The sequence below is a fragment of the Argiope bruennichi genome, chromosome 8 (assembly GCF_947563725.1).
Source record: "Argiope bruennichi chromosome 8, qqArgBrue1.1, whole genome shotgun sequence".
NCBI classification, from domain to species: Eukaryota; Metazoa; Arthropoda; class Arachnida; order Araneae; family Araneidae; genus Argiope; species Argiope bruennichi.
The window spans coordinates 67,044,002-67,069,223 of NC_079158.1; the positions used below are offsets into that span (position 1 = coordinate 67,044,002).

At 30.8% G+C, this 25,222-nt stretch overlaps 1 protein-coding gene across 2 annotated transcripts in view; it reads left to right on the top strand.

The window, feature by feature from the left end:
• The window catches only part of LOC129981302 (chymotrypsinogen B-like), a 95,069-nt gene that overhangs the window by 57,245 nt on the left and 12,602 nt on the right, over positions 1-25,222 (top strand). For both annotated transcript variants that reach the window (XM_056092078.1, XM_056092079.1), the window contains one exon: positions 14,625-14,770. In XM_056092078.1, the coding sequence (XP_055948053.1) occupies positions 14,625-14,770 (146 nt within the window). The remainder of the gene's footprint in view (positions 1-14,624; positions 14,771-25,222) is intronic.

Here is a 25,222-nt window from a genome sequence, read left to right on the forward strand (position 1 = left end):
ATTAAGTAAAAAAAACAGAAACTAAGATAGATAGCAAAGACTGGAATAATGTTGACAGAAAGCTGAGCTGTTTAGGCGTTCAAAAAAGAAGCTGAACAATAGCGACGATTAATAGTCGAAGTAAGTATCTGTCATATGTAAAGCATAGCAACATCTTAGATTGAATAATGTGTCACTTTTATTTGGGAAATGTTTACTGTTCCTGATTACAGAAAACTGGGGGTGGGTAATTAGTAATTACTGACATTTCCTTACTCTTTGAAAAGTGGAATTCTCTCACACTCATACCTTCTTTTGGCAAATTCTTCTTAAAATTTTAAGGGTGTTTTTATGCAGTTGTTATTCCATAATGCATGCTGAAATCTAACACTTTTACTTAAAACTTCCGATACCTACATAAGCCTTTAAACATAGTCAGTATTTTTGAGTATTTTATGACTATAGAAAATCCGTCACTTCAAAATAGAATTTTTGCATAAAAAAAAAAGATTTTTGATTATTTAAAATTAATTCTATTCATTCTATCCTTTATTTTGATACATGATAAGCATTTAATCAGTTATTTTTAGGCTTAGTTTTAGAATGCTTTAATGAATTCAAATCCTTTAAAACTTTTTACGATGAAAAAATAAAATGGCGTTCAGTTCAGCTTATTTTAACGTCCCTTTTGAAATAATAGGTGAGCTACTTTTAGAGAGACGTCACAATTTTGCATTATCGTCAGATGACGAAGATTGCACTCCAAACGGTATTCTATCTGCGAATTTCACATCACATCCTCAATATCTGATTTAATGTAATCCAAATCCACATACACAATAGATCTCGGATTGAATTCCAGAATCCAAATTCTGGATTTGCATCAAGTCATTATGATTCTATTGATTAAAGAATTTAAAATATATTCAACGATATAAGTTTCTGTATTATAAGGAAGAAAGAGTTGAACGTTACAAGATAATTCCTAAATATTATATATTTTTTTACTTTCTCGTATATGTAATACAGAGAAAGTATAGCAATCGACAAAAAATTCGAACTCGAGATTTTGACGAATCTCTACATTTTAGACTTCCCTGAATTCCAAAACCATATAAATGTCCGTCTGTCTATCTGCGACAAAGATAACTCAAAAAATGCTTTCAGTTAAACGGTTAAAATTTGATATATAGTCTTTATAGCAAATTTACAGATTTCTATCAAATTTTAAGTAAAATCTGTTCAAAGGAAATCTGTCTGTGCGACTTTTCGAATATAAGTTAACAAGATAATTACAAAAAGAAAAGAAAGAGAGAGCTACATAGATAATATCCGGTACACAGATTTAACATCTATAGTGTAGATTCCTGTCAAAGTTTAAAACAAAACCAACAACAGGTTTACTGTCTGTCGATCTGTATTTTCAGAAACATGTATATATGGTAATTCAGTGACTTAAATATATCGAATGAGGTATGGGATTTAGTGACTAAAAGTGCAGTTTTGTGTCAAATCTTTGTTTCAGATGGTTGGGGAAAAGTTGCCTAAAGCATAAATTCGATTTTTGGGTATTAATAGCCTTATGCCAGGGATTAATCGCCAAAAAACATGCCAAGGACCACACAGTAGATTCAACAAAAATGCTAAATCTACGCCAAAAGTTAATGTTTCTTAACTATTGTACGCCAGTATCATGCAAGGCGTTCTCTCGCATTACAAATTTATTTGGGAGTGCACGAAAAAGTTTGGTAGAGACCACTCCCGGTGGTTTAATTATTGAAATAGTTGCTACATTTATTACAATTTTCAATATTGCGCCATATTTTAAATAAAAAAACTCCCTCTCTCAACTATAGAAGGGACATCTATACTATCTATACATTGTAGGATGCAGTCTACCCAGGGCCAGCCATCTAGGGGTGAGGTGGATGCTATGCACCGGGGCCCCGCAATTGAGAGGCCCCGCTGTGATCAAGATTTAAAATAGTGTTCTGAACAATAATAGCGTTTACACATATTGAAAGTACACATTTGTTTCCACGTGGCTGGCTGAGCTTCGACTTACGCTGTTATTGGGCTACGATCGCAATGATACCTATACAAAGGGGGGGGAGGGGTTCATTTATGAATAAGGAGATCTCCTTCAGACATGTTAAGACAGAGCAGTGGGACTTCTGGGCGCATGCGGCTCCCAGAAGTCCAGGATGAGGCTGAGTTCAAATAGACTTGTAAATCATCAACTATCTACTTTTTCTACATTTAATGCATTATATTTTATGCGTGCATCTGTGCATATTTGTTTATATTTAGTTGTTGAAACAAAAAGCAGAACGAAGATAAATTAAACGATCAACTCCTAGCAATGCACACTGCATTACTTCTTCACCAGCCACGAACGGAATAAGAAGAATTAAGGAAGAAGTTAAAACGGAGCAGGCGGTGGATTTGGAAATATATAAAGTTTACTTAACTCACTTACTAGGTAATAGCGTATAGTATTACTAAATGACTAAATTAAATTTTAATTACTAAATGACTAAATTATTAATTCAACTATTGGTAAAACAAATCAAATTAAATGATTCTATTTTTTCTAATCTTCCACTTCAAGGAAACCGCGAAATTAAAGGATAGCCTAATAACGGATTTTTTTTTATGTTTGATCGAATTATTAAGTAAATGCAACCCTGTGCTAATGGATCATATAAACAAAATAATAAATTCGAAAAATAGAATTGTGCATCATTGAACACATAGTTCAAAAGAACAAATTATCTCTGCATTAGAAAATAAAATCCTTAACAAAATTAAACTGGAATAAAAGCAGCCCTCTACTATAGTATTCAAAGGGATTGTACTCCTGATATTTCCCATAAGGAACAAACTTCAATTATTATTAGGTATGTAAAGATTGAAGAGAAAAGGTTAACTATAAAGGAGTCATTTATAGGATTTATTAAAGTAACTGTTGTGACTGGAGAAGGACTAACAAAAACTCTATTGAAAAGATTTACTGAGCTTGATTCAGATATTATGAATTGTAGAGGGCAAGCATGTGACAACGGTAGTAACACTGAAAGGGAAATATAAAGGAGTGCAATCTAGAATACTTTCTCTAAATCCGCATGCAATTTATGTTTCTTGCCTATCACATTCCTTAAATTTATTAATTTGTGATGATTTATTAATTTCCAGAAATATATATAGTAAAAAAACTTTTGGAGATATTACAAAGTTTATATTGCTTATTTTCTTGTTTTCAAAGTTTATATTGCTTATTTAAAAAAAAAGATGCGAATTTCTGCAAAGCATTTAAACATTACTTTTAAACCATTATGTGACACTCTTGGGAAGCCAAAATAGATTAGGTGAAAGCAGTGTATACACAGTTTGAAGAAACTTGTAACGTCCTAGAAGAATTTAATGATATAATACAGCGATATCCGAAGCTAAAAGTTTAATTGGTGCTAGAAATACTATTTATTTTATGTTTAATAGTATTGTTTGCAATATTTTCCAAAATTAACAATATCAATAAATTATTTCAAGCCGAAACAACTGTTCTTGACTCGGCTTTCAATTTAGTCAATAAAATTAAAACTGAAATCCAAAATTTAAGAACAAACTTTAACACATTTTTCGATGAAGCAAACGGGCTAGCACATAATTTGAACATTTTCCTAAAAAACGAATTCGAAAAAGTAAAAAATTGTTATAAAAAGAAAAACGCTTTTTTAACGCTGTAATTGGTATTGTTATTGTACAAATAGAGGATGGGTTTAAAAGTATACCAAATAGTATTTCTTATTCCAAATTAATCACTGATATAACAACTTTAGAAAAATATGAATTAGAGATATGTTCCAAAAGCGTTGTAAATTTTTATAACAGAGATGTAGATGAAAACCTAATCCAAGAAATGTGTTTGTTTCGGGATTTGATTTTGAATGAAAGAGATGTAAATAACGCACAAGACATATTGCAATGCGTACTAAATAATAATTATATTGAGTTATTTCTAAATGTATTAACAGTGTTAAAACTTTTCTTTACGTTGCCAGTTACTACAGCAAGTGCTGAGCGCTCTTTCAACAAATTAAAATTAATAAAGAATTATCTTCGGTCAAGCATGTGTTCAGAAGGCTTAAATGCACTTGCTGTATTAAGCATCGGAAAAGAAATTTAAAAAAAATTGTCATTTTTCTGAAGTAATTGATGTATTAGAAAAAAAAATCATGCGTTAATTATATATGTTCAGATTTTTTTTTCTTACAAAAAAATTAAGGCCCCAAATGACTTCTTGCACCCAAGCCCTTTTGAAGAGAACGCTGGATCTGACCATAAGGCCTTCAATCTACTTTGTCATAACCGGTTATAAATATATGGCGACGAATTATATTATGAATTTGTAAATTTTTGTTACTATAATTTTTTAAATCTAAATCATTATAAGATTCCTCCATCAGATTTATGATTACCAATGCTATTGAATTTCCGTATGTGTGAGTTCTACAACAATTCTTTGTCAAAAACATATTTTAAATTCTTTTTTTTTTGGATAAAAAATATATAATTCTTATATATATATCTAAAAAACATTGCAGTTGTTGCTACCATAAATACACATTCTGCATGTTCTGAATTTGATGCTTGTAATGAAATTTTGTGGCATTAAAACGCAAAATCAAAAAGTAGGTGTGTGGTTTTGTCCAACTAAATAAAATGCTCTTTATTTATTTCTTTCACACTTGAGTAGCCTCTTAGCCGGTGCAATTCCAGAGAACTGCACCGTTGCCCAGGGAACACCACGTGGAGGTGGGCTACTTTCGTTCCCCGCCCACCCACCCTCCATCGCTGCATCCGAAGACAGTTCTGATCTGAAAACTGCATCGGGCAGCCGACGACAGTTTTGATGTTAAACTGCGTCCTTCTGCGACCGGTATCTCACTGGAATATCCAAGGCTAAGCAGAACTGGTAGATCTCGAAAGATTCTACCACTGGCACTCCGACAGGAGCCATCCGTGCAGGCAAACCCAAAGCAGAACACAGCTTGTAGACCATATAGGATTCTACAACAGTGATATCTGACTTCTGGGTAGCAGATGGAGCCAGTTTCGCAGGAAGTTCTAAAGCCTGGCAAATCCTAAATACCATGTATGAGCGAACCACTGGGACGGATTCCACTCTAGTCGCAGGTGGATCAGATGGTGTATCAACATCTTGATCCAAATCGGGATCGAAAAACAGATCTCCGATTGAGGGTAAGTGGGGGAACATGTAATATTTCAACAGTTCCAAGATCGTCCACAGGACGATCCATCCAATGATGGCCGCAGCCTCATTGAAATGTTCACAAAACACACCAAGCATAGCTCAGCAAAAAAAAGTCACACAACGATCAGTTGCAAAAAGAGAAATGATTCTTAACAGAGCAGCATAAGGTGGATTCATTGTTTCATCTATTATATTGTTTGTATTTTGTGCGTTTGTTTTATCTTAAACAGTAATATTTCTGCTAACAACAATAATAAGAGTTATTGTTGAAAGCTTCTGCATTCAATAACAACTGAAATATAACCAATGATTATTGCTAAGCTAACAATGGAACAAATCTAATAATCAAAGTATAGAACTCTAGAGGGTGGCAAAAAGGGGATTTAATATTTAATTAAATTATGTGGGTTTTAACTTATATATTTTTTCGAATATTGGCTAGATTTTTCATGAGGGATTTAAATCGAATACTCTTGATCGAGATTGAAATTGATTATAATTTGTAAAAAATGTGTTGAGTAAAATTTGAGAACAAATTTCCTATTTATTTAATATGTTAAGAAATAAGTTTCTGCCCTGTGCTGTATTTGAGGTAAATTGATATCTCATATTAGTGTAGTAATTAGTTAAACAAAGGAAGTGGAAGGTAGAATAAAGAGAGAAGAAACGCGCAAAAATATGCTGAAAGTTAAAATTCACGCGAAACTAATGCAGAAAAAAACATCAATTCAAGAAGCACCAATTTTCAAAATCCCTTACATGAGTGTTTAGTGCTTTGTAGAATAGTGAAGAAAACCAAATATACATTTTGGACGCTCATTTGTCAACCAAATGAAACTCAAAATTTCATACCAAACTTTTAAAATTATTTTTCTGAAGCAATTAATGTATAAGCAAAAATTTAAAAGGAAATCACGCATTTAATAAATATGCATTAATAATATAGGTTCATATTTGTTTTTTTTTTTTTTTTTTGTTTTTTTTGCTTTACAAAAAATTAGGGCCCCAAATGACTTCTTGCCCCCAGGCCCCTTTGAAGAGAAGGCCGGCTCTGAGTCTACCCATCTATGTTGTTCTCATACTTTAGTTTCTATATTTTTACAGAATTATGTGGAAATTTCATGGTTTAGCTGCACTTGTTGGTGTGGTTTAAAAATTAGAAGTGCGTTTGGATGCAATCCTCTTTACTCGACTTCGATTCAAATTTTAGAGGTGGCTCGTTCTCTCAATAAGTCCTCGTGTAATTAATTGAAAATGGTGCCACGCGAATGTGATCAATTGAAATTAAAACTAAATTAATTCTTTTTGCATGGAATATTTTTTCCATAGAATTCTCTTGTCTCTAATCACTACTGATTAAAATGTTTAACAGAATAAAAAATTCAATTCGATTATAATTTAATATCTAAAAAATGCTGTTAGTTTAAAAAAATAGAATATTCATATAAGCTCGAAATATATATCACCTAATTTTCTTACCGCTGATACTGAACGCATCATGCCTTTGTAAGGAATTTCTGCATTCTTGGAAAGAATAGACTTTCTCTTGTTTTTGTTTTTTTAAAGAAAGCTCTCCAGTAACCATCGTATATCCTTTTTAATCTCGTCATATGAATAGAAAATAATCTTCGCACGTTATCAAAGAAAACAGTTTTTCCAAGAAGCCAGTAACTAGATACACAAATTTTTAGAATTTTAAGAACTTTTCTAAGAAATAAGAATAATGCTTTTCTTTATTTTTTTTTCACATTTTTTTTATATACAAGGCGTTAAAGAGTGTTTTATACTTGGGTTTCTTTTACTCCTACTGGGACTTTTGTTTGTCAAGATAAATTACTTTCTAGATACATGAATGCCAAATGTTTGCGAAGTGGTTTATATTTCGTGGCATGTCCTGGAAAATATATTACTAGGTATAAAATGTCAGTTTACCTCGCTTCAATTCTCTGGTAAAGTATAAACTGAAATATTGCAAAATTATAAATCGTAGTTTCTTTTTATTGCTATTATTATTTTTGGTAAAGAATTTTTGCCACAATGAATTCTCAGAAGAATTTTTTAATATATAAACATGGAAAGCAAACAATATTCTGTTTCTGTTTTAGATGAAAAATAATTCTTCTCTGACATGACTGAAATTCTGCTAACATGAAAGTTTCCAGAAATGTGTTTTATATCCTTTAAAATTTAGTCGTCACCATCTATCTACACGAAAGGGTTTTTTTTTTTTAGGGAAATGGTAAACAAAATTTCCGTAATTTGATGTTTACCATATTTTGAATTTTAGTATTAAGAAAAAATATATTTCCGCCATAGCATTCCAACTACCAGATGCTATTGATCCATTTTTGATGAACTTAAAATTGAAACAGCAACTCTAAATTCATTACCTGCATTTCGAAGATTCTGCATTCTTGAAGATACGACCCTATATGTACCTCAGAGAAAGCATTCCATGCAATTAACAGAAATTCCATAGTATCACAAACATTCCATTTTAATATTCGTCCGACGTTATAGCGAGCATTTTTTACTTGCTATAAACACATAATTCTTGAGTCTTTAACATTCATTCATCATCGATGTACTGCAAATCATTCATTATAGCGGGACTCTGTTGTAAATCATACACGTTATATCGGATTTTCAATGTACTTCATTCTCTACTCGTATTCAAATTTATATTTGTATCATCATTTCCACATTTTATCGCTCATTTCTATGGGTTTATTTCTGTTTTTGAGCAATCTCCAACGATATCAAATGATTTCCAAAACGTTCCCTTCCTATTTCTTCTGCAGTAGCTGACTGCCTGATTTCTATTAAATGCCTGGCCTTAGACAAAGATAGCCTAATCCATTCTTTGTATCAACTTGAGGAATGAATGCGTGTGTTCTTGGAGGGAAAAAAAGCAAAAGCAACAGTATTACCATGTTCTGTTATAGATAACGAACAAGAGAATAGAACAAGAGGATAAGTCAGGCAATATTTTGTTTCGGTTTTAAATGATAATAATTCTGCTTTGAAACACTAAAATTTCCAAAAAATGTGTTTTACGGCCTTTGAGATTAGCCGTCGTCATTTACCTACAAAAAATGATTTTTGAAGGTATACAAAATTTTCGTAGTTTGATGTTTACCATATTTTGCGTTTTAGTATTAAAGGAAAAAATATTTTATGCCAAGAAACAATGATTATTTATGACATTACTCTTGAGGAAAATGGAGGGAATAGAATAATAGATAGAAATTAAAACAGAAAATACAAACTGAATTATTTCACATGAACCAGTATGGATGCCCCGGGTGAAAAACATCAATGTATATTTGGCATCATTTACTCTGCTAATGTCCCTGCTTATTATAGAGAGAGGAAAATCTTGTCTGGAGTCGGATGCCACATACTTTTGCTATGCCACTGTGTTTCAATTAAATGACAAACGTCACATTTCATAAAGCAACCAATATTGCATTTTTTTTTTTTTTTTTTTGAAACGTGCTGTTGATTCAGCATTAAATAGGAGATCCCCATTTGATTAGTTTTATATTAACATTCATTGAAAATTATTTTTTATACATTTTTTAATACTTTCCTTTATTAATGAATTAAATTTTCTATTCTTCTTCCACAAGCAATTTTTTAAACAATCATTATAAAAGAATTAAGAACTAATATTCCAAAAGCAATTTTTTAAACAATCCTTATAAAAGAATTAAGAACTATTATTCCAAAAGCGATTTTTCAAACAATCCTAATAAAAGAATTAAGAGCTATTTCTCATTCTCACCCCCCCCCCTTCAGAGATGATAAAAATTATTGACATTATCCCGAAAAAAAAATCAATTTTAGCACCAAAAAAATATTCATTCAATATTAAAATGTAAAGTAAATAGGAAACAAAACGCTCACTCTGTAGTATCCTGGCATAAAGACCATAATAAAATATATTCAAAGAATCTACAGCACGCGCCTAGTCCTACAATGCATCATGTATAAATTTGGCTGCACGTTTTATTTCCTAAACTAGCCGCCTTTGGCGACCAGCCGGTTCGCCAATCTTAATGTTCGTTTAAATTTTAATAATTAAATAGGTTGAACCGGAGTTTAACCCCTTTCTTCGCCAAGTTGCGATAACGCACCAAAGCTGGCAATCTTTATTATGCACTATAATTGAACATCTGCTTCTTTGCTTTTGAACATTTCGCAAGGCCGTTGTTAGCGATTTTTAAAAATTTCGCCAAGCAGGGGATAAAACTCCGGTCGTACCATTAAATATTTTACGCAATTCCAACTTTAATAGATTCTTCAGCAAAATATTTTAAAACTTCAAATTTTGATAGTCATATAATTCACTCATAATATTATAAAGGCCTTCAGTTATAGCGTGATATGTATCTCTCTAATTTTCTGTTATCCCTCGTAGAAATTATGCTTTAAATTAAAGTGTAAATGATTAATCTGCAATTAATATAATAGTATTTTTTACTGAAACAAAGCATTTTTTTTAATAATATGATTACTGATAATAGAGTCACTGAGCGTTTAAACTTTATAGTCACTAAAGAATATCTTTCTTAATTTATGTAATATCTCAAGAATTTGTCAACAAAAATTTCTCAGATTCATCATGAACAGATCGATTCATTAACAATGTTTCATTTTAAATGCATCAAACACTAAGAAAATAAAATGAATCGTTTAAAATAATCGGTCGAAAACAGGTTTAAAAAGAACTACTTAAAAAACGATGTACTTAAAACTATAAGCATATACAAAAAATATATAACTAACATAAATACATTTTACTTACAAAAGCATGCAACTAACCTAAAAATAATTTAAATCGTCCGTTGGTTGTCATGCCAACAATCAGAACAATGCGCATGCGTGGATTTTCTTCGCCAGTTACGTTAACGCAAATGCGTAAATTTTTCTACGCCAGTTGGGGTAACGCTATGCCGATTATACATTTTTAATTTCCTTTATTCTGTGTTATTTTAATTCAAAAGTACTTCAGAATGAATCTGAAACATGGATTAATTAACAATGTTTAATTTTAAATGCATGAAACATTAAGAAAATAAACAGAATCGTTTGAAATAATCCGTCGAAAAATGTTAACCCTAGCCTCTTTACTGTTGGGAGAAAAAAAAAACTGATGCCTTACTTATTTGGCGGTGGGGAAAATGGAAGATTTTTTTGGCGGAAAAGTTGGCGGTGGGGAAAATGGAAGATTTTTTTGGCGGGAAAGTTAGTTTTTAATTAATAATTAAAATTCTAATTAAAATTTCAAAAAAAGGGACCCCAGGTGCACATTCCCGACCTCTAAGGTATACATGTACCAAATTTGATAGCTGTATGTCAAATGACCTGGCCTGTAGAGCGCCAACACACACACACACACATTGAGCTTTATTATAAGTATAGATAAGCTTCATAAAATAGTTCCAAACGGTAACAATGAGTGTTAGGAAATCCTTTTTTAAATGCTTTTTGGTAAACATTTGTAGAAAAGATCAATATTTAGTAATAATAATACTAAAATAAGATTTAAACTGGAATCTTGGAAAAATATCCAGATGACTGCCGTATGAATAATTGTATATCATTAAAAAATTCTCTCAAAATATTTTTTTGCTTTTTGTAAAAAGATATATCGGTGAAGAGGGACTCTTATTTTTATTATAAAATTGTTGTGATTTGTGGCGCTGAAATATTGTTTGATTCACAATGTAGCCATTGGCACATTTTAATTATTTTTTTTATTAATGTTGCTTTATTATATGCAAAAATTCAAAATGCAAGTATTTTTTTTTTTTTTTTTTGTAAAAAATAAAAAAAGTTATACATTTTAGGGTTAAATCTATAAATTATGCAATAGCTTCTGGAACTTTATAAAACGAATAATTTTACACATTGCATAATATTTTACGTAACATACTTCACCAACGATATCTATTATAACTTATTGATGAATATTTAATAGATTCTTTAAAGATTTGTTAATAATTTTTAATATATTAAAGAAAACTAGTTAATAAAAGGAGCAGGAATCTTTATTCCAAATGTATCCAATTTCGCAATTTCAAAGTAAAGAAAGAAAGTGGAAAGTTTAATTTCTTTTTAGCTGTGATAACATTTACATTTCTTTTAATAACCAAACAATTACTGAAAACAATACATAATATGAATAGCCACAATTCACTTTGAATAAATATTATACGTCTTTCTTACATTCCTTTGTTTCCCAAAGGCTCAGAAGCTTTAGAATTTCTCTTTGTGTATATATATATAATATATGGAAAGAAAAATTTTTGGGAATATAATTTGGTAACTTTCTAGAAATTTTATTCTTTATCCAAACCAAAATTCACATTTTTTTTTTTAACTAAATAAAACATCTGAACTAAAGGATACAATAGAATAACAGAATGAAAAAGGAAAAGATCATATAAACAAATATTAACTTTTACTTACACTTACTTCTTCAGAATTTGCCTGGGGCATTTACGTCGTCTTCCTGCATTCCCGGCGCTTTATTTCCTTTGGCGGTGACGCAATTTGTCGCCAATGCTGGGCTGCAGGTAACTTACGACTTTGATGTGACGAAATTACTGCAGACTTTTTGTGACACATTGTATCTTTGTTTGTTTGTTTCTTTATTTACTTGTAGGGGCTTTTGTTGTTGCTAGAGAAAGAGAATGCTTCAGGACATTCTATTGCAATCTCAAGAAATGGTTCCAAAATTGTAAAGAAATATAAATACCTAATAAATGCTGTACATTTGCCACCAATATATATAATCCGTGTATTTTATAGAAAGTTTAACCGAAAAAAGAAATCTGTTTTACTTAAACATTTAATACCTTTTCAAGATATGCTCATACAACCATAATTTCAGTATCACATATTAAAGGTTCATATAATAAGTTTCATTTTCTTAAATTCTTGAGTTTTTCTATATGCATACGAATATACAAACCGACAGATGGTCAATCGCTGAATAGTTAAATTTAAAATTTGACACATGTCTATAATTTAGGAACTAAAATTGTGCATCAAATTTTTATCCGTCAGCCGGTTTGGTTTTGTAGTTAGTGTATTCATTTGCACATCGTGTTCACAGATAGACAGGATAAAATTTCAAAAATATATATTTTTCTGACTCAAAGGAATTTGGAAAGATGATCAGATTTATCAAAATCTCAAGTTCGAATTTTGGGGTGATTAGAACACTTTTTCCTTGAATAATTCGTACATCAGAAAGTGAAGAGGTATAAAGAGTTCTCGGCAATGTTAAAACCCAAAAGCTAAGTGATAAATAGCCCGCAACATAATAATTTATTAGCTTTCTCTTAATGCAAAATATTGGGTTCAGTAAAAAGTCATTACATTTATTCTATATTTTTCAAAGTCATGTATTTATATAACTATTAAAAGTCAACCAGTGACATTTGTTCCCTTCTGTTTGATGACCTTTCGCCATCGTTCGGTGAGCTGCATAATACCCCGTTCCTAGAAGGACCTGCCTTTACTGATTTACAGCCTCATCTGAATTTAACGTTATTATATGCAAGGAGATTTGAAGAGAGCGAAGCAAGTGGAAGGTCAGGTGAGTATACTGGATGGAGCAGCACATCCCGTCGAAGCTCCAATAATTTTTGGCGCCAAATAATGTGTGGTCTTGCGTTGTTAGGATGGCACACTATTCTTTTACAATTGACGAATTCCGGACGTTTTTTGAATGACAGCTTCATTCAAACTCTCCAGATGTATACTATAGGCATCTGAAATTATTGTTTCATTCCTTCTTTAGAACTCAAAAAACACCACATCCTTCAAATCCCACCACACTTAGAGCGTAACCTTCCTTTGATGAAGTTCTGCTTTTGAAGTCGTTAATGGCGAATCATCACCTTGGGACCAAAACCGTTTGCGCACCATATTGTTGTAAATGATTCACTTCTCATCACCAGTTATCATTCTTTTCAAAAAAGGATCGATTTTTTTTTTTTTTTTTTTTTTTTTTTCCACGTACCATGAGCAAAACGATGATGCTTATGCATGCCGTCAAATGAACTTCTTTGAGTTCATGAGAAACCCAAATATCGAGTTTGCTTACGTATCCCAGTTTCTTTAAGTGGACGTGAAAATTGTTTTGATTGATCTTCAATATCTCTGCAGTCTCTCGTATCATATAACGTATGTTTGACTGCATCAATATCTTCATTTCGCCATCATCAATCTGGGTAGGCCTACCTGAAGGAGGATAATCTCTCAAATCAAAATCTCCAGCGCGAAATTTTTTTTAAACCAATTTTGTCACTGACAATCTTATAGAGCATCGTCACGGAATTTTTCACACGCTTGAAGCACATTTTTTTTCTCTTTACGGAAATCAAACAGTAAAATCTTGTAAAAATGAATAGTTTGATCTTCCATTTTCAAAGTGCTTCAAATCTAAAAAACTCAATGAAATCGCTCAATTTGTTCTTTACAATGAAGCTTAAACTTTCAGCTATCAATGAAGTAACAGTTGCTATTGCAAACGCTTATTTCATGCAAAAGTATTTCAGAAGCAGCACTACTGCCACCTGTTGCAAAAAAAAAAAAAAAACCGCATTGACTTTTTACTTAACCTAAAAATTCTCTGTACAATATTCCATATATACCAAATTCGTTAAATGAATATACTTTAAATTAGAGGCCGAGATAGCCTGGTTGGTAGAGCGTTGGATTCGCGTCCCTTAGGTTGCGAGTTCGAACTCCGCCGGCCGAAAATTCCCTGCGTGCTTGGTGGCTGACGCGCGTTAAATCTGTCATGGTCACAAAGTCCTCCATGTCGAGAGTAATACCACTGAGGGTACTGGATCAGGGGTGATCGTTCTCTGATTCAGGTCTAAATTACGATTTGTGGTTGAGTGAATGAAACGCTTGAATGAAGTCCGCCCCGTAAAAAGGGTTGTGACGTGTGTGTAGCTAAGTCATTCTCTTGTCCCTAGATGGCGCTACTATAGAAACAGGAGGCGATCCCCCTCAGGATTAAATCGGCTGTCTTCGAACAGCGGGCTTGTCCATGGCAAGTGCCATAAGAAACAACAACAACAACAACTTTAAATTAAAGTATATTTATCAGTCACCAATGAAAATATTACAAACTGGAGCCGAGATTGGTTGCTTCTTCTCATGACGACGTCTTATTTTTGAAAATGAAGTATATGAAGTGTCAAGAAGGTATTCTTTATTGCACTTTTCATTCTATAAAATTGTGATTTGTATTTGCGCCAATAAACATTTTTTTTATTTGCAATCGAGACAGTAATTTTGAAATATTTTGTGTCAATAACAACTTCATTCCATTTCATTTCAGTCCCACTTTCGAAATCAGCAATTAGATGATTCCGTTTTCTCGGAGTGGAGCGACTGGTCGAGATGCAACCACAAATGCAAAAAGCTCAGAATAAGGCAGTGCATACGGCTAGAAATCTGCGAAAGCAAAAATCAGACTCATATCAGGTAAAAATCAATATTAAGTATTCTAAAAAATAAAAATAAAAAAAACATGGATGAAGATAGTAAAAAAAAAACCAGCTGGAAGGGATCGCCCCAAAATTTTCTCGCATATTCTGTGATAAACTTGTCATGCCAGAAAACGCCTTACATGGTACTGGCGCACAATAGCTACGAAATATTAACTTTTGGCGTAGATTTAGCATTTTTGCTGAAACTGTTGTGTGGTCCTTGGCATGTTTTTTGGCCATTAATCCCTAGCATGAATTTACTGTGAAATTTACCATGTCATCCTTGGCGTGTTATTTGACGAATAATCTCCGGAATGAGGTCACTAGTATTCAAAAATAGAATTTGTATTTTAGATAAGTTTTTCTCAACCGATTGAAACAAAAATTTGACACAAAACTTCATTTGTAGTCATAAATCCCATAGCAAATTTAATATATTTAAGTCATTGTGTTTTTGAATTATCGCAATGGCATGTTTCTGAAAGTACAGACCGACAGACAGTCCACCCATAATTGGATTTAACTCAAATTTTGATAGATGTCTACACTATAAATGTTAAAAATGTGTATCGAATTTTATCCATCTAGCTCTCTTCATTTTGTAGCTATCATGTTAACTTACATTCGAACAGTCGGACAGACGGACTTCCACTGAACGGATGTTGCTCAAAATTTGATAGAAATCTACAAATTTGATCTGAAGATTGCATACCAAATTTCGGTACGACCGGAGTTTAACCTACTGCTTGGCGCAATTTTCAAAAATCGCCAACAATGGTCTTGCGCCGTGTTTTGCGAAATGTTTAAAAACGAGGGAGCAGATGTCCAATCATAGCGCATAATAAAGGCGAAAGGTAATAGGTTTGCCAATCTAGAGAAAACGGAGGTTGCCAGCTTTGGCGCGTTATCGCATCTTGGCGAAGAAGGAGGTTAAACTCCGGTTCAACCCAAAATTTTAGCCGTCTACCTCAAAGCGTTTTTCAGTTATCTTTGTCACAGACAGACATTTTTTTAAATGTGTTTTTCGAATTCCGGAAAGTCAAAAATATGAAGATTCATCAAAATCTCGAGTTTCAATTTTTTTTTACGATTATTATATTTCCTCTATTCTTCATATACTAGAAAGTAAAAATAACGCGATAAACTAGTGGAGATACTTTAATAAAATAGTGGAATTCTAAAAGTGATGCTCTCTCTAATGAAGGAAATTGGCGATTTCGTATCAATTGGAATAAAATTAATTACTGTATAGCATATAAATTTCGTATATTTTCGAGTTATTCTTATATATTGTAGTTTATATAGCTATTTAATGTTTTATAAAAATAAGTAATTTAAAAATTATATTAATTTTAAACTATATTAGTAATTTTTTTAATTATTTATTTCGAACTTAATTTTGAATTTTGGAAGATTTTTTGATGCTTTCAGAAAAAAATTATCTACCAAATTTCTTGCGTTGTTTACCCGATACAAGAGACTAAGATCTCCCCTTTCGGTACTGAATGATGGTAATTGGAAGAAGGTGCAATGGACAAGTAATAAATTTAGCTATAAAATGAGATTGTATAAGCAACTGTTAGATCAATTAATAATAAAAATATAAGCTACAAACATGTGTCACAATGTGGTAGTGACACAACGCGGTAAAATATATATATACTAGTGACACAATGTGAATTTTTTTCATCTTTAAAAACTTTAAACTACTTAAAATGTTCTTAATTCAAATCTTACAAATTAACTTTAGCGTTCCCATTTTAAGGAGCAGTTCATTTGTTATGCCAATAACCATTCCTATTCAGTTTCACACGGAAAATGAAGACCCCCCCCCCTCCGACTCTACATACCTACTAGGCTTTACCTCCCTTCTATCACAGATAATTTTTATAAGCATTTTAAAAAGAAATAGTTAAATTGAATTGGAAATTATTTTAAAAACAAATAAATACAGGCTCAAATATTAAAACATATATTCCAATCGCATTCATATTGCGAAGATAGAATAGTTAATTTGCATATTTATTTATTAACTCTTAATACAATCTGGCATGAATATTATATTATAGATGAAAACTTTTCCAAGGATATTTTTAAGTGAAAGAAATACTTTAAGCAGGTTAGGAAAATAAATTTTTATAACATTAAAAAAAGAAACTCACTCGTAAAGAAAATCAGCTATTCACAAACGGCATATATCTTTTCAGCGATATAAAATTGCATTTCAAAATCAAATCAAATGAAATAAAATTTGGAAAGCTATTTTCTTATATTGTCAATATAAAATATTCATTGAGATATGAACATATATATAAAGAGAGAGAAAGAAAGAGAATGCATTGACACTTCATCTATTTATTCATAAATGATGTCTAGCATATATATTTCAATTAATATTACATTTTATTTTGTTCTTAGACTCCTGTTTTGATCCTTACTGCTAAATGGAACAGATGATGCAACATTTTTTTTTAAACGCAGCATCAAAAATCTAGAGTATTCTAGCTTAGACAGTTTTAAAACATTGACTGCCGCGTTGAATTTCTTACAATGTAATTAATATGGGTCTGCCGGTCACCGGTGACTCTTATGGCAGTCAAAGCGCTAAACACTGCCACATTCTTTGCTAATGAAGCGATGGCATTCTAGAATGGATCGCCAATAAGAACAACCGGTCGAACTAGGCATGGTGTGAACTAGAAGATTTGATATTCAATTTGTGCCAAATTTTCATCATACGCCTTTTTGAATGGGGAGCTCTAAGAATGGGGGGGGGGGGGTGCAGGCAGGGGCGGGCTTGATGTATACTCTAGCAAGGCATTAGCAGAGGAAACGAGAGTGCCGCTACCATGGACTGTATGTGAATGATCGAACTAAATGCTTAGGCTAAAAGATGGAATTGTTTGGAGCGCCATTAGCATGGCGTCAAATGATCGTGAATGGCTGGCTTGAAAATATCAGAGGGCGTGATTAAAAATGGTTGGGCATATCTCTGGCCAAATGATGCTAAAGGAGGAAGTTTATATAAATTTTAAAACTTGAGGGTATTTTATTTCTAATTTTTAAATAAAATAAAGGTTTAGTGGTAAAACAAATGCATTAAATTTAAATGATCAAATCATCTCGATTAGCATCTTATTATGCAATAATCAAGAAAATAAAACATGTGCAAAATAGTTTCTCTGGATAAAGGAGATAATGGTGGATGACAAATGGATGGTAATGTGCATATTATGCAAAATATTTATAAATATAATATCTTTCCTGTAAGGTCTTTTTTCAGTGAAGAAAATTAAATACGTTTTTCTACATATTGATTTCGATTAAAATTTTATAAATATTTATAATTTGGCTCGTTGCATTTTTGATTTTTTTTTAATAATATTTCAAATACAGAAACTGCAGAAGGTCGAAAATATTATTTGACTATTTTATATCTATAGTATTAATATTCAACAAAATTTAGATAGTATAGATCAATAAAGAATTTTTGTAACGGCAATATAATTATTAAAATTTTAAACCTCCAAACGCTTTTTTTTTTTAAATTTCTTGATAGTATTATATTCGAGTATTACGTAATGTTCAATTCTGTAATTAAATTTTATTGCAAGATATGATCGGCAATGAATGACTACTATTTAATTAAGAATAAATTTATCTGTTTCATAATCTTTTATATAATCGTTACGTGAATAGAAAATCAGGCCGAAGTTGTTCATCCTCATTTGGCCTGAACTCGCACATTCAGGTTGTTTATATTCTTGCTTGACGAAAAATCGAAGACAACGCTAAATTTTTGTAGTTAGGTAAAAAGAAAAAAAAAACCCTAGTTTAAATCAAGAAATTTCGATTATAAATCAAAATCGTCGAAATTGAAAAATTAAGGCAAATAAAATTATTAAAGGTTCAGTCCTAACAAGATCCAGTCGAAATAAAGGAAATTTAGATGTAAAGCACTTTTGCGAACGGGGCAAAGTTATCGAACCATAGGCTAATTAATTTGGTCACTTTGAAGTATTTCAAACTCAGAATGTTCTATCAGCATTGCTTAAGTATAATTTAAAATCGTTAAAACAATATGGTATCTTTTTTTGTAAAAAGAATTGTTTATCGAAGTTGATTGACTTGCAAAATTAATCTCATTAATAATTTATTAGCAATAAATTGCATTGTTAACTTGAAATTTAAAGTGTTTACATTATGTCATCAAATGTTTAATCGCGTGATTTTGATGAAGCTTAGGAAAAATGATTCAGTTTATTATCCGTGCAGTTATCAAGGCGAAGAAATAAAGTGATGCTGCAGTTTCCGAAAATTAGAAAGTAGATGATCTTGATAATGTTTTTAATAGTGCTATGAAGTCATGTGACTGGTCTCATCAGGAATGTTCACATATTTAAATTATGCGTAAACATATATTAAAAATAACACAACTTTAATGTCTATGACAAATGATGCTTAAAAATAGTTTGATGACGGAATCATAGATATTTCAAGGAGATTTTACTGAACACAACCAATATTTTCGGTGAGCAAGCTGATCGCCAAAGACAGCTAATACTGAATAATAACTACTTGTTACTAAGTGTCTGACGAGTCACAACTAAAAATCACATGAAATATAGTTCAGTAACGGATTGCAAAACCCTCCGCGCATTTGCGCATGCTTTAGGGTGGGTTTAATTCGTCAAAATAGGGGTGAAAGGAAAGATAAAAGGAGGAGATGTTTTCATTTACTAGTATCTAATAGGGGAAATCCAAGGTCAAAGGGAGTACCGAAAATGCACTCATCGTTCCGCGTCTCACCCCATAATGAGATGGAGTCGTCGAAATGTGGTCGCCTCAGAATCCGTTGACGAACTATACCCCCCCCCACACACACACAAAAAAAAATTGTAATAAAAAATAGTTGTAAAAAGGGTTCTAGTAAAATTAGTGATGTAAAGGATTAGTTCATGATGTGCATTTTTGTCTGACTTGTCTGCTAGGAGCTAATGGTCAAAGATAGTACTGATTAATAATAACTACCTGCTACTAAGTGTTCGGAGTCACAAGAATTCTTGCCTCCCCCCCTTTTTTTTTCCTTTTTACCAATTTTATATCTCTTAATTAAAATCCTGTATTCATTTAAGAAAAGAATGGAAGAATTTCATACCTTCACTCGTAAAAAGAAAATTCTGAGAATTTTGTTGTTGTTGCTTTTGTTTTACCCTCAGTTTTTAAGACAATATCTTGAGCTACTGAATTAAGAAAAATTGAAAATTCAGTTTTAAACGAACTATGAAATAAAAATTGCGAGCTAAGTTTTCCGGTAGCACTTGGTGAGCTTTCCTCCTTGCAGAAATAATAATAATGAAAAGGCTGCTTACAAACTCAGGATCAAGTACTGCTGAGTCAAGAATCCGCCAGCAGGCGCTCTAACAAAGCGTGATGGATCTCAGGTGTCCAGGAACACAATGGCCACCGCACCTGAAAAGGACAGCAAGTGGGGAAAGGGAGAGGAAATGTTCAACGATGAAAGAAATGAATGAGTTCGGTCTTTTTCTCCCTCTCCCCCCCCCCCCAATGAAAACCAAAACCTATAATAAAATGTATAGCTGAAGGGTATTTTGTCAGTGGAGATAGAAATAAAGAAATGTCCCTTATATTGTTTTCTGATAGTCTCTAAACAGGAATTATTTTCTGATTAAGACCTATTGTTATCCTTTCTTGTATCATTAATACTTTAAGGTCAGATAATGGAAATTATCGTTCGCCTAATTTTTTATTTTTTATACCAAACAGAATTCGGTATATAGATTCTGGGTGGAAATTCTTAAGAAATGTGTCCTCTGTTTCATTTTATCATATATTTTAATGTGAGAACGCCACTTTTAATTTTAGGTAAAAAATGATTGTATTTACGTATTATCATCATTAGTGGATTTCTGACTAGGCAACTGCCTAGCACCGCTAGACTGCAATAGGGCTGCATGCAAGTCAATTAAAAAAAATCCATTTTCTGGATTTCCAGGTAACTAAAATTGTAAGAAAATGCAAATTTTAAGAATAGATTTATTCGCCTACTTTCCAATTAAATGAGATTGTAAAAAAAATACAAACTCTATGAATCGATTTATTTTTCTAGTTTCTATATAATTAATATTGTAAAAAAATACAAATCTTACGTATAGATTTATTTTTCTAGTTTCCAAATAAATAAGATTGTAAAAAATGTAAATTTTATGAATAGATTAATTTTTTCTAATTTTCAAGTAAACAAGATCGTAAAAAAAAAATACAAACTCTATGAATCGATCTATTTTCCTAGTTTCTATGTAATTAATATTGTAAAAAAATACAAATGTTACATATAGATTTATTTTCCTAGTTTCCAAGTAAAATAAGATTTTAAAACATGTACATTTTATGATTAGATTAATTTTTTCTAATTTTCAAGTATATAAGATTGTAAAAAAATTCACATTTTATGAATAAATCTATTTTTCTTAATTTTCAAGTGATTATTAAAAAAAATGCAGATTTTATAAATATATTTATTTCCCCAGTAAATAAGACTGCAGAAAAATAAAAATTTTATGAATGGATTTATTTTCCTAGTTTCCAAGTAAATAAGATTGTAAAAAATACAAACCGAATGAATGATAAAATTTTAGCGTAATATTAATATTTTGTCACTAGAAAACATCCTTATATGCCTCATTATTTATAATAATCACCGAATATTTAAAAACAATGAACTTCTTCATTAATATTACATACAAACGTAGATATTGAGCATTCTGGAGACATAATAGATATATAAAAACAAATACATTTTCACAAGGTTAATAAAATAAAAAACATAACCTAAAATAAATCATTAACATGCTAAAAATTTATTGAAATGTGGAACTAAAGTGATCCGTTTATTAAAAGAGATGTCAAATGATGCGCACTGCCTAGGACCTTGAAATACCCAAATCTGTCAAGTGTGGGTTGTGCAAAGAAACGTTACCGATGGGCACTGAAAAATCCTTTAAAAATATTCAAAATAATCATCTCTAGAGTTTTGTATTGCTATTGTAGTTTTTCCTGGTCTTGACACTTTGACGATAATTTCCAAAATTATTATCTGAATAAAATCTTTTTTTTTTTTTTTTTTTTGCTGTTTTAAGATGCAAATCATTATTTCTTGCTGTACTATTTTTCTCGGGTTTCTACAATTTTTTTTTTAAAAATTCTTATCGTAGGCTTAAAATTTAAAAATATTAAATTCGTTTAATATTAATTAATTTAATATTAATTTAAATATATTAAATTCATTTACTATTTTTATTGTACAGAGTGGCAAACGCATTCAGTGATTAAAAATGCGCATTACAGTTTAATTTCTGCTGAATATTACAAGATCTTTTTAGTTTTGCAATACATTGAAGAATCACTGCTTTACCACTGGTACTAGTATAAAAAGTTCTTGTTCTTACTGATTTTTTTGAACTCAATCTGAGTAGAAGTGTTCCAGCACTAAGTCCCAATCAAATAACCAACACAGTAAAGACAATCGAGTCTAAGTTTAGATGTTTCTTTGCTGGGCACAGCTTTCCATGACAAGTTACGATGCAAATATCCTTCTTTGGGCTAACTGCGCTTTTGAGTTAGCGTATCCCTTTACCATTATAATTTTTTGAAGCTCTTAGAATTCAAAAATACCAGTTTTCATCAAAATGTAAGGGTGGAAATTTTTAAATAAATTATTATATTTATTTTATGTAAATTTATTATTTATTTTATGTAAATTTTGCCAAAATGTTATTGAAAACTGAAATGACACTGGACTGAATCAAAACTGCAATTTAGAAATATGCTATTTGCATTTAAACCCAATGAAATTCTTATTCTCAAAAGTCAATCTTAAGAATTAGAAATATTATTTTCCACAAATTCTCCATAAAGATAATTTTCATTGTTGTTATCACTGTGTTGCAAATCAGAGAGGACATAAAAAATCGTTTGAAAAATAATTCTTGAAGTATATAAAATATGTAAATAAATAAAATATTCAGAAATAAAAAAAATGAAATTAAAAATTATTTAAGTTATTTTAATTTCAGTTAAAAATTTTTTTAAAGAATTTTTTGAAATTTTTTAAAAAATATTTTTATTTTATATATTTAAAACATTTTTCAAGAAAATTTCCTTTGATAAGATGTCTTCAGTTTAAAACAATGCTAAACAAGATATACAAATCCAACCATTAAAATTCAAAATTCTTAACATTCTGAATTTTTTTAGAGTCAAAAAAGAAAAAGTGACATTTGTTTAATATATATTACCCACATACAATGCAATAAATTCACAAACGAAAATGGTACTTAAAATGTTAATTTGTACATTTTAAACCACCATAAATGCATGCAAAGCAATTTTTTTTTGTTGTTGTTCAAGTTTTAGATTTTATTTATTTATTTATTTACTCAGAAAGGTTTTTATTTTTTCCTTAAGTTTGATAGCAATTTTATGGTAAACATCTAATTCAAGAAATTAAAAAAAAAAAAACGCAGGTGGATCGTTTTTATTTGAATTTATAGATTTTTATTTTTCGACCCAAAATAGTTTTAGTTTTGAAGAAAAAATTGTTTATAAAGTATTGACAAATATTATAAATTCTTCCATTTGTGAGTATGTGAAAATGAAAATATTACGATAATAGTGGATATCATACCATAATGTTTAAAATCACGTAATTTAAAAATACTGTAATGATGCAATATTTCACAGATAGAAGCCTTTTTTTCGGTTCCGATTTCGTTTTGAATTATTTGTTAGAGCTTTTATGCTTCCTATATATATATAACATATTTTGATTGAAGTAGAATGCAGGTTCGAAACAGTGAAGAGACTTGGTATTTTTAATTTCGTTTTATTCTATTCCGAGTGGCAGGCATGATTATATACAAGAAAACGCAGCGTGGCACAAAGCAGAAGTAAGAAAAGCGAAAAAAGGGACGAAGAGATGCTGACTAGCCTTATATAGCATAGGATTTCCGGCCACGCGCCGAGGGAATGACCTTTAACACCTTTTCAAGGGTACCGAATGGATCACTCTCATTTGAAACATAGTTCTGATGGCGCATTATTTTTACAAAGGGATTAATTAAACCGAAAGTGGAATTGGATCACGAAATAAGAGAATATTTTAGAATGAAGTTAGGAAGGGCCTAAATTAAGGTAAAGTTTTGGAAATTAATTTGGATTAAATTGAGTTTAAAATATCATTACATATATATCTTAAAAATTGAAAATTGTAATTTCCCCTGTTATGAATACAATTCGCAATGTATCTATCCTTCCTAAAAATGAAATTTTATTTTATATTTGTTAGTTTTTGGAATTGCATAGTTGTTCGGAATTAATAGCATATGCTATACCTCCCACATACCTCCTTTTTCCTTTATTTTATTCAGAAATTCGTATAAATTCAACAATTCTGCTCCTATTTATTTTTCATATATGAGAGAGTAAAAAAACTATTACAGTCCAAAAAGAATCCATTGTAATCGTCGTTATTTAAATTAAAATCAAATATTGTTTTAAATAATTTTAGAGCATTATTCAATTAGCATTATTAATTAATTGAAATTTGCTACTTTATGTTATGTTATTTTATAATTATAAAAAAGTATATAATAATATATAATATTTCATAATTATATAAAAGTATATAATATTATATAACATATTATATATATATGCATATTATATAATTTAAAAAAAATCGATCTTATTATTAATATTTCTTAGATATAATTTGAAATTATTTAATAATTTTTTCTACTGGTTTGTTTAAATTATTTTTAAATCTCTATACATTTTTTTAAATGCAAATATACCGAGACCAGCTGGTTTAGATATTTTGAAATTAAGTGTTTTGCTACTTGTCAAAATTTAGTACTTAAAACTACTTACATAAAATTTAAATTAAAATCAAGAAAAATGACTTGATTCTGAAAATTTGGAGGAAAAAAAGAGCCCGGAATTTTACATTCCTAATGGACCCCAGAAGGCATCATCTGGACCTGAAATTTAACTGTCATCGCTAATAATATCAAAAGAAAACACTACCAATTTGTTGCTGTTGCTGTGGTTGCTTTTCTTCTTGTTGCTTGGGAGCTTAGTATTCATCGTAACATCAGGCAAGTTCTTTGTTTATAATGAGAGAAACCGCAGCCAGAAATGAATAGAGGGTAGAATCATTTATCTTACTCATGGAAAACTGTCTTGGGTATCTCGACACCTGCATGGATCGATGAGAAAATTTCAAAGGTAGATAGATACCTGGAGCTTTGTCGGTGAGGCGAATACCGCTCGGAAAACTATGTTAAGATACTGAGTTACCATATACAGGCAAAATTAAATATTTTTCGATTCTACAGCATATCCATTATTTTTTTTTAATTAAGAA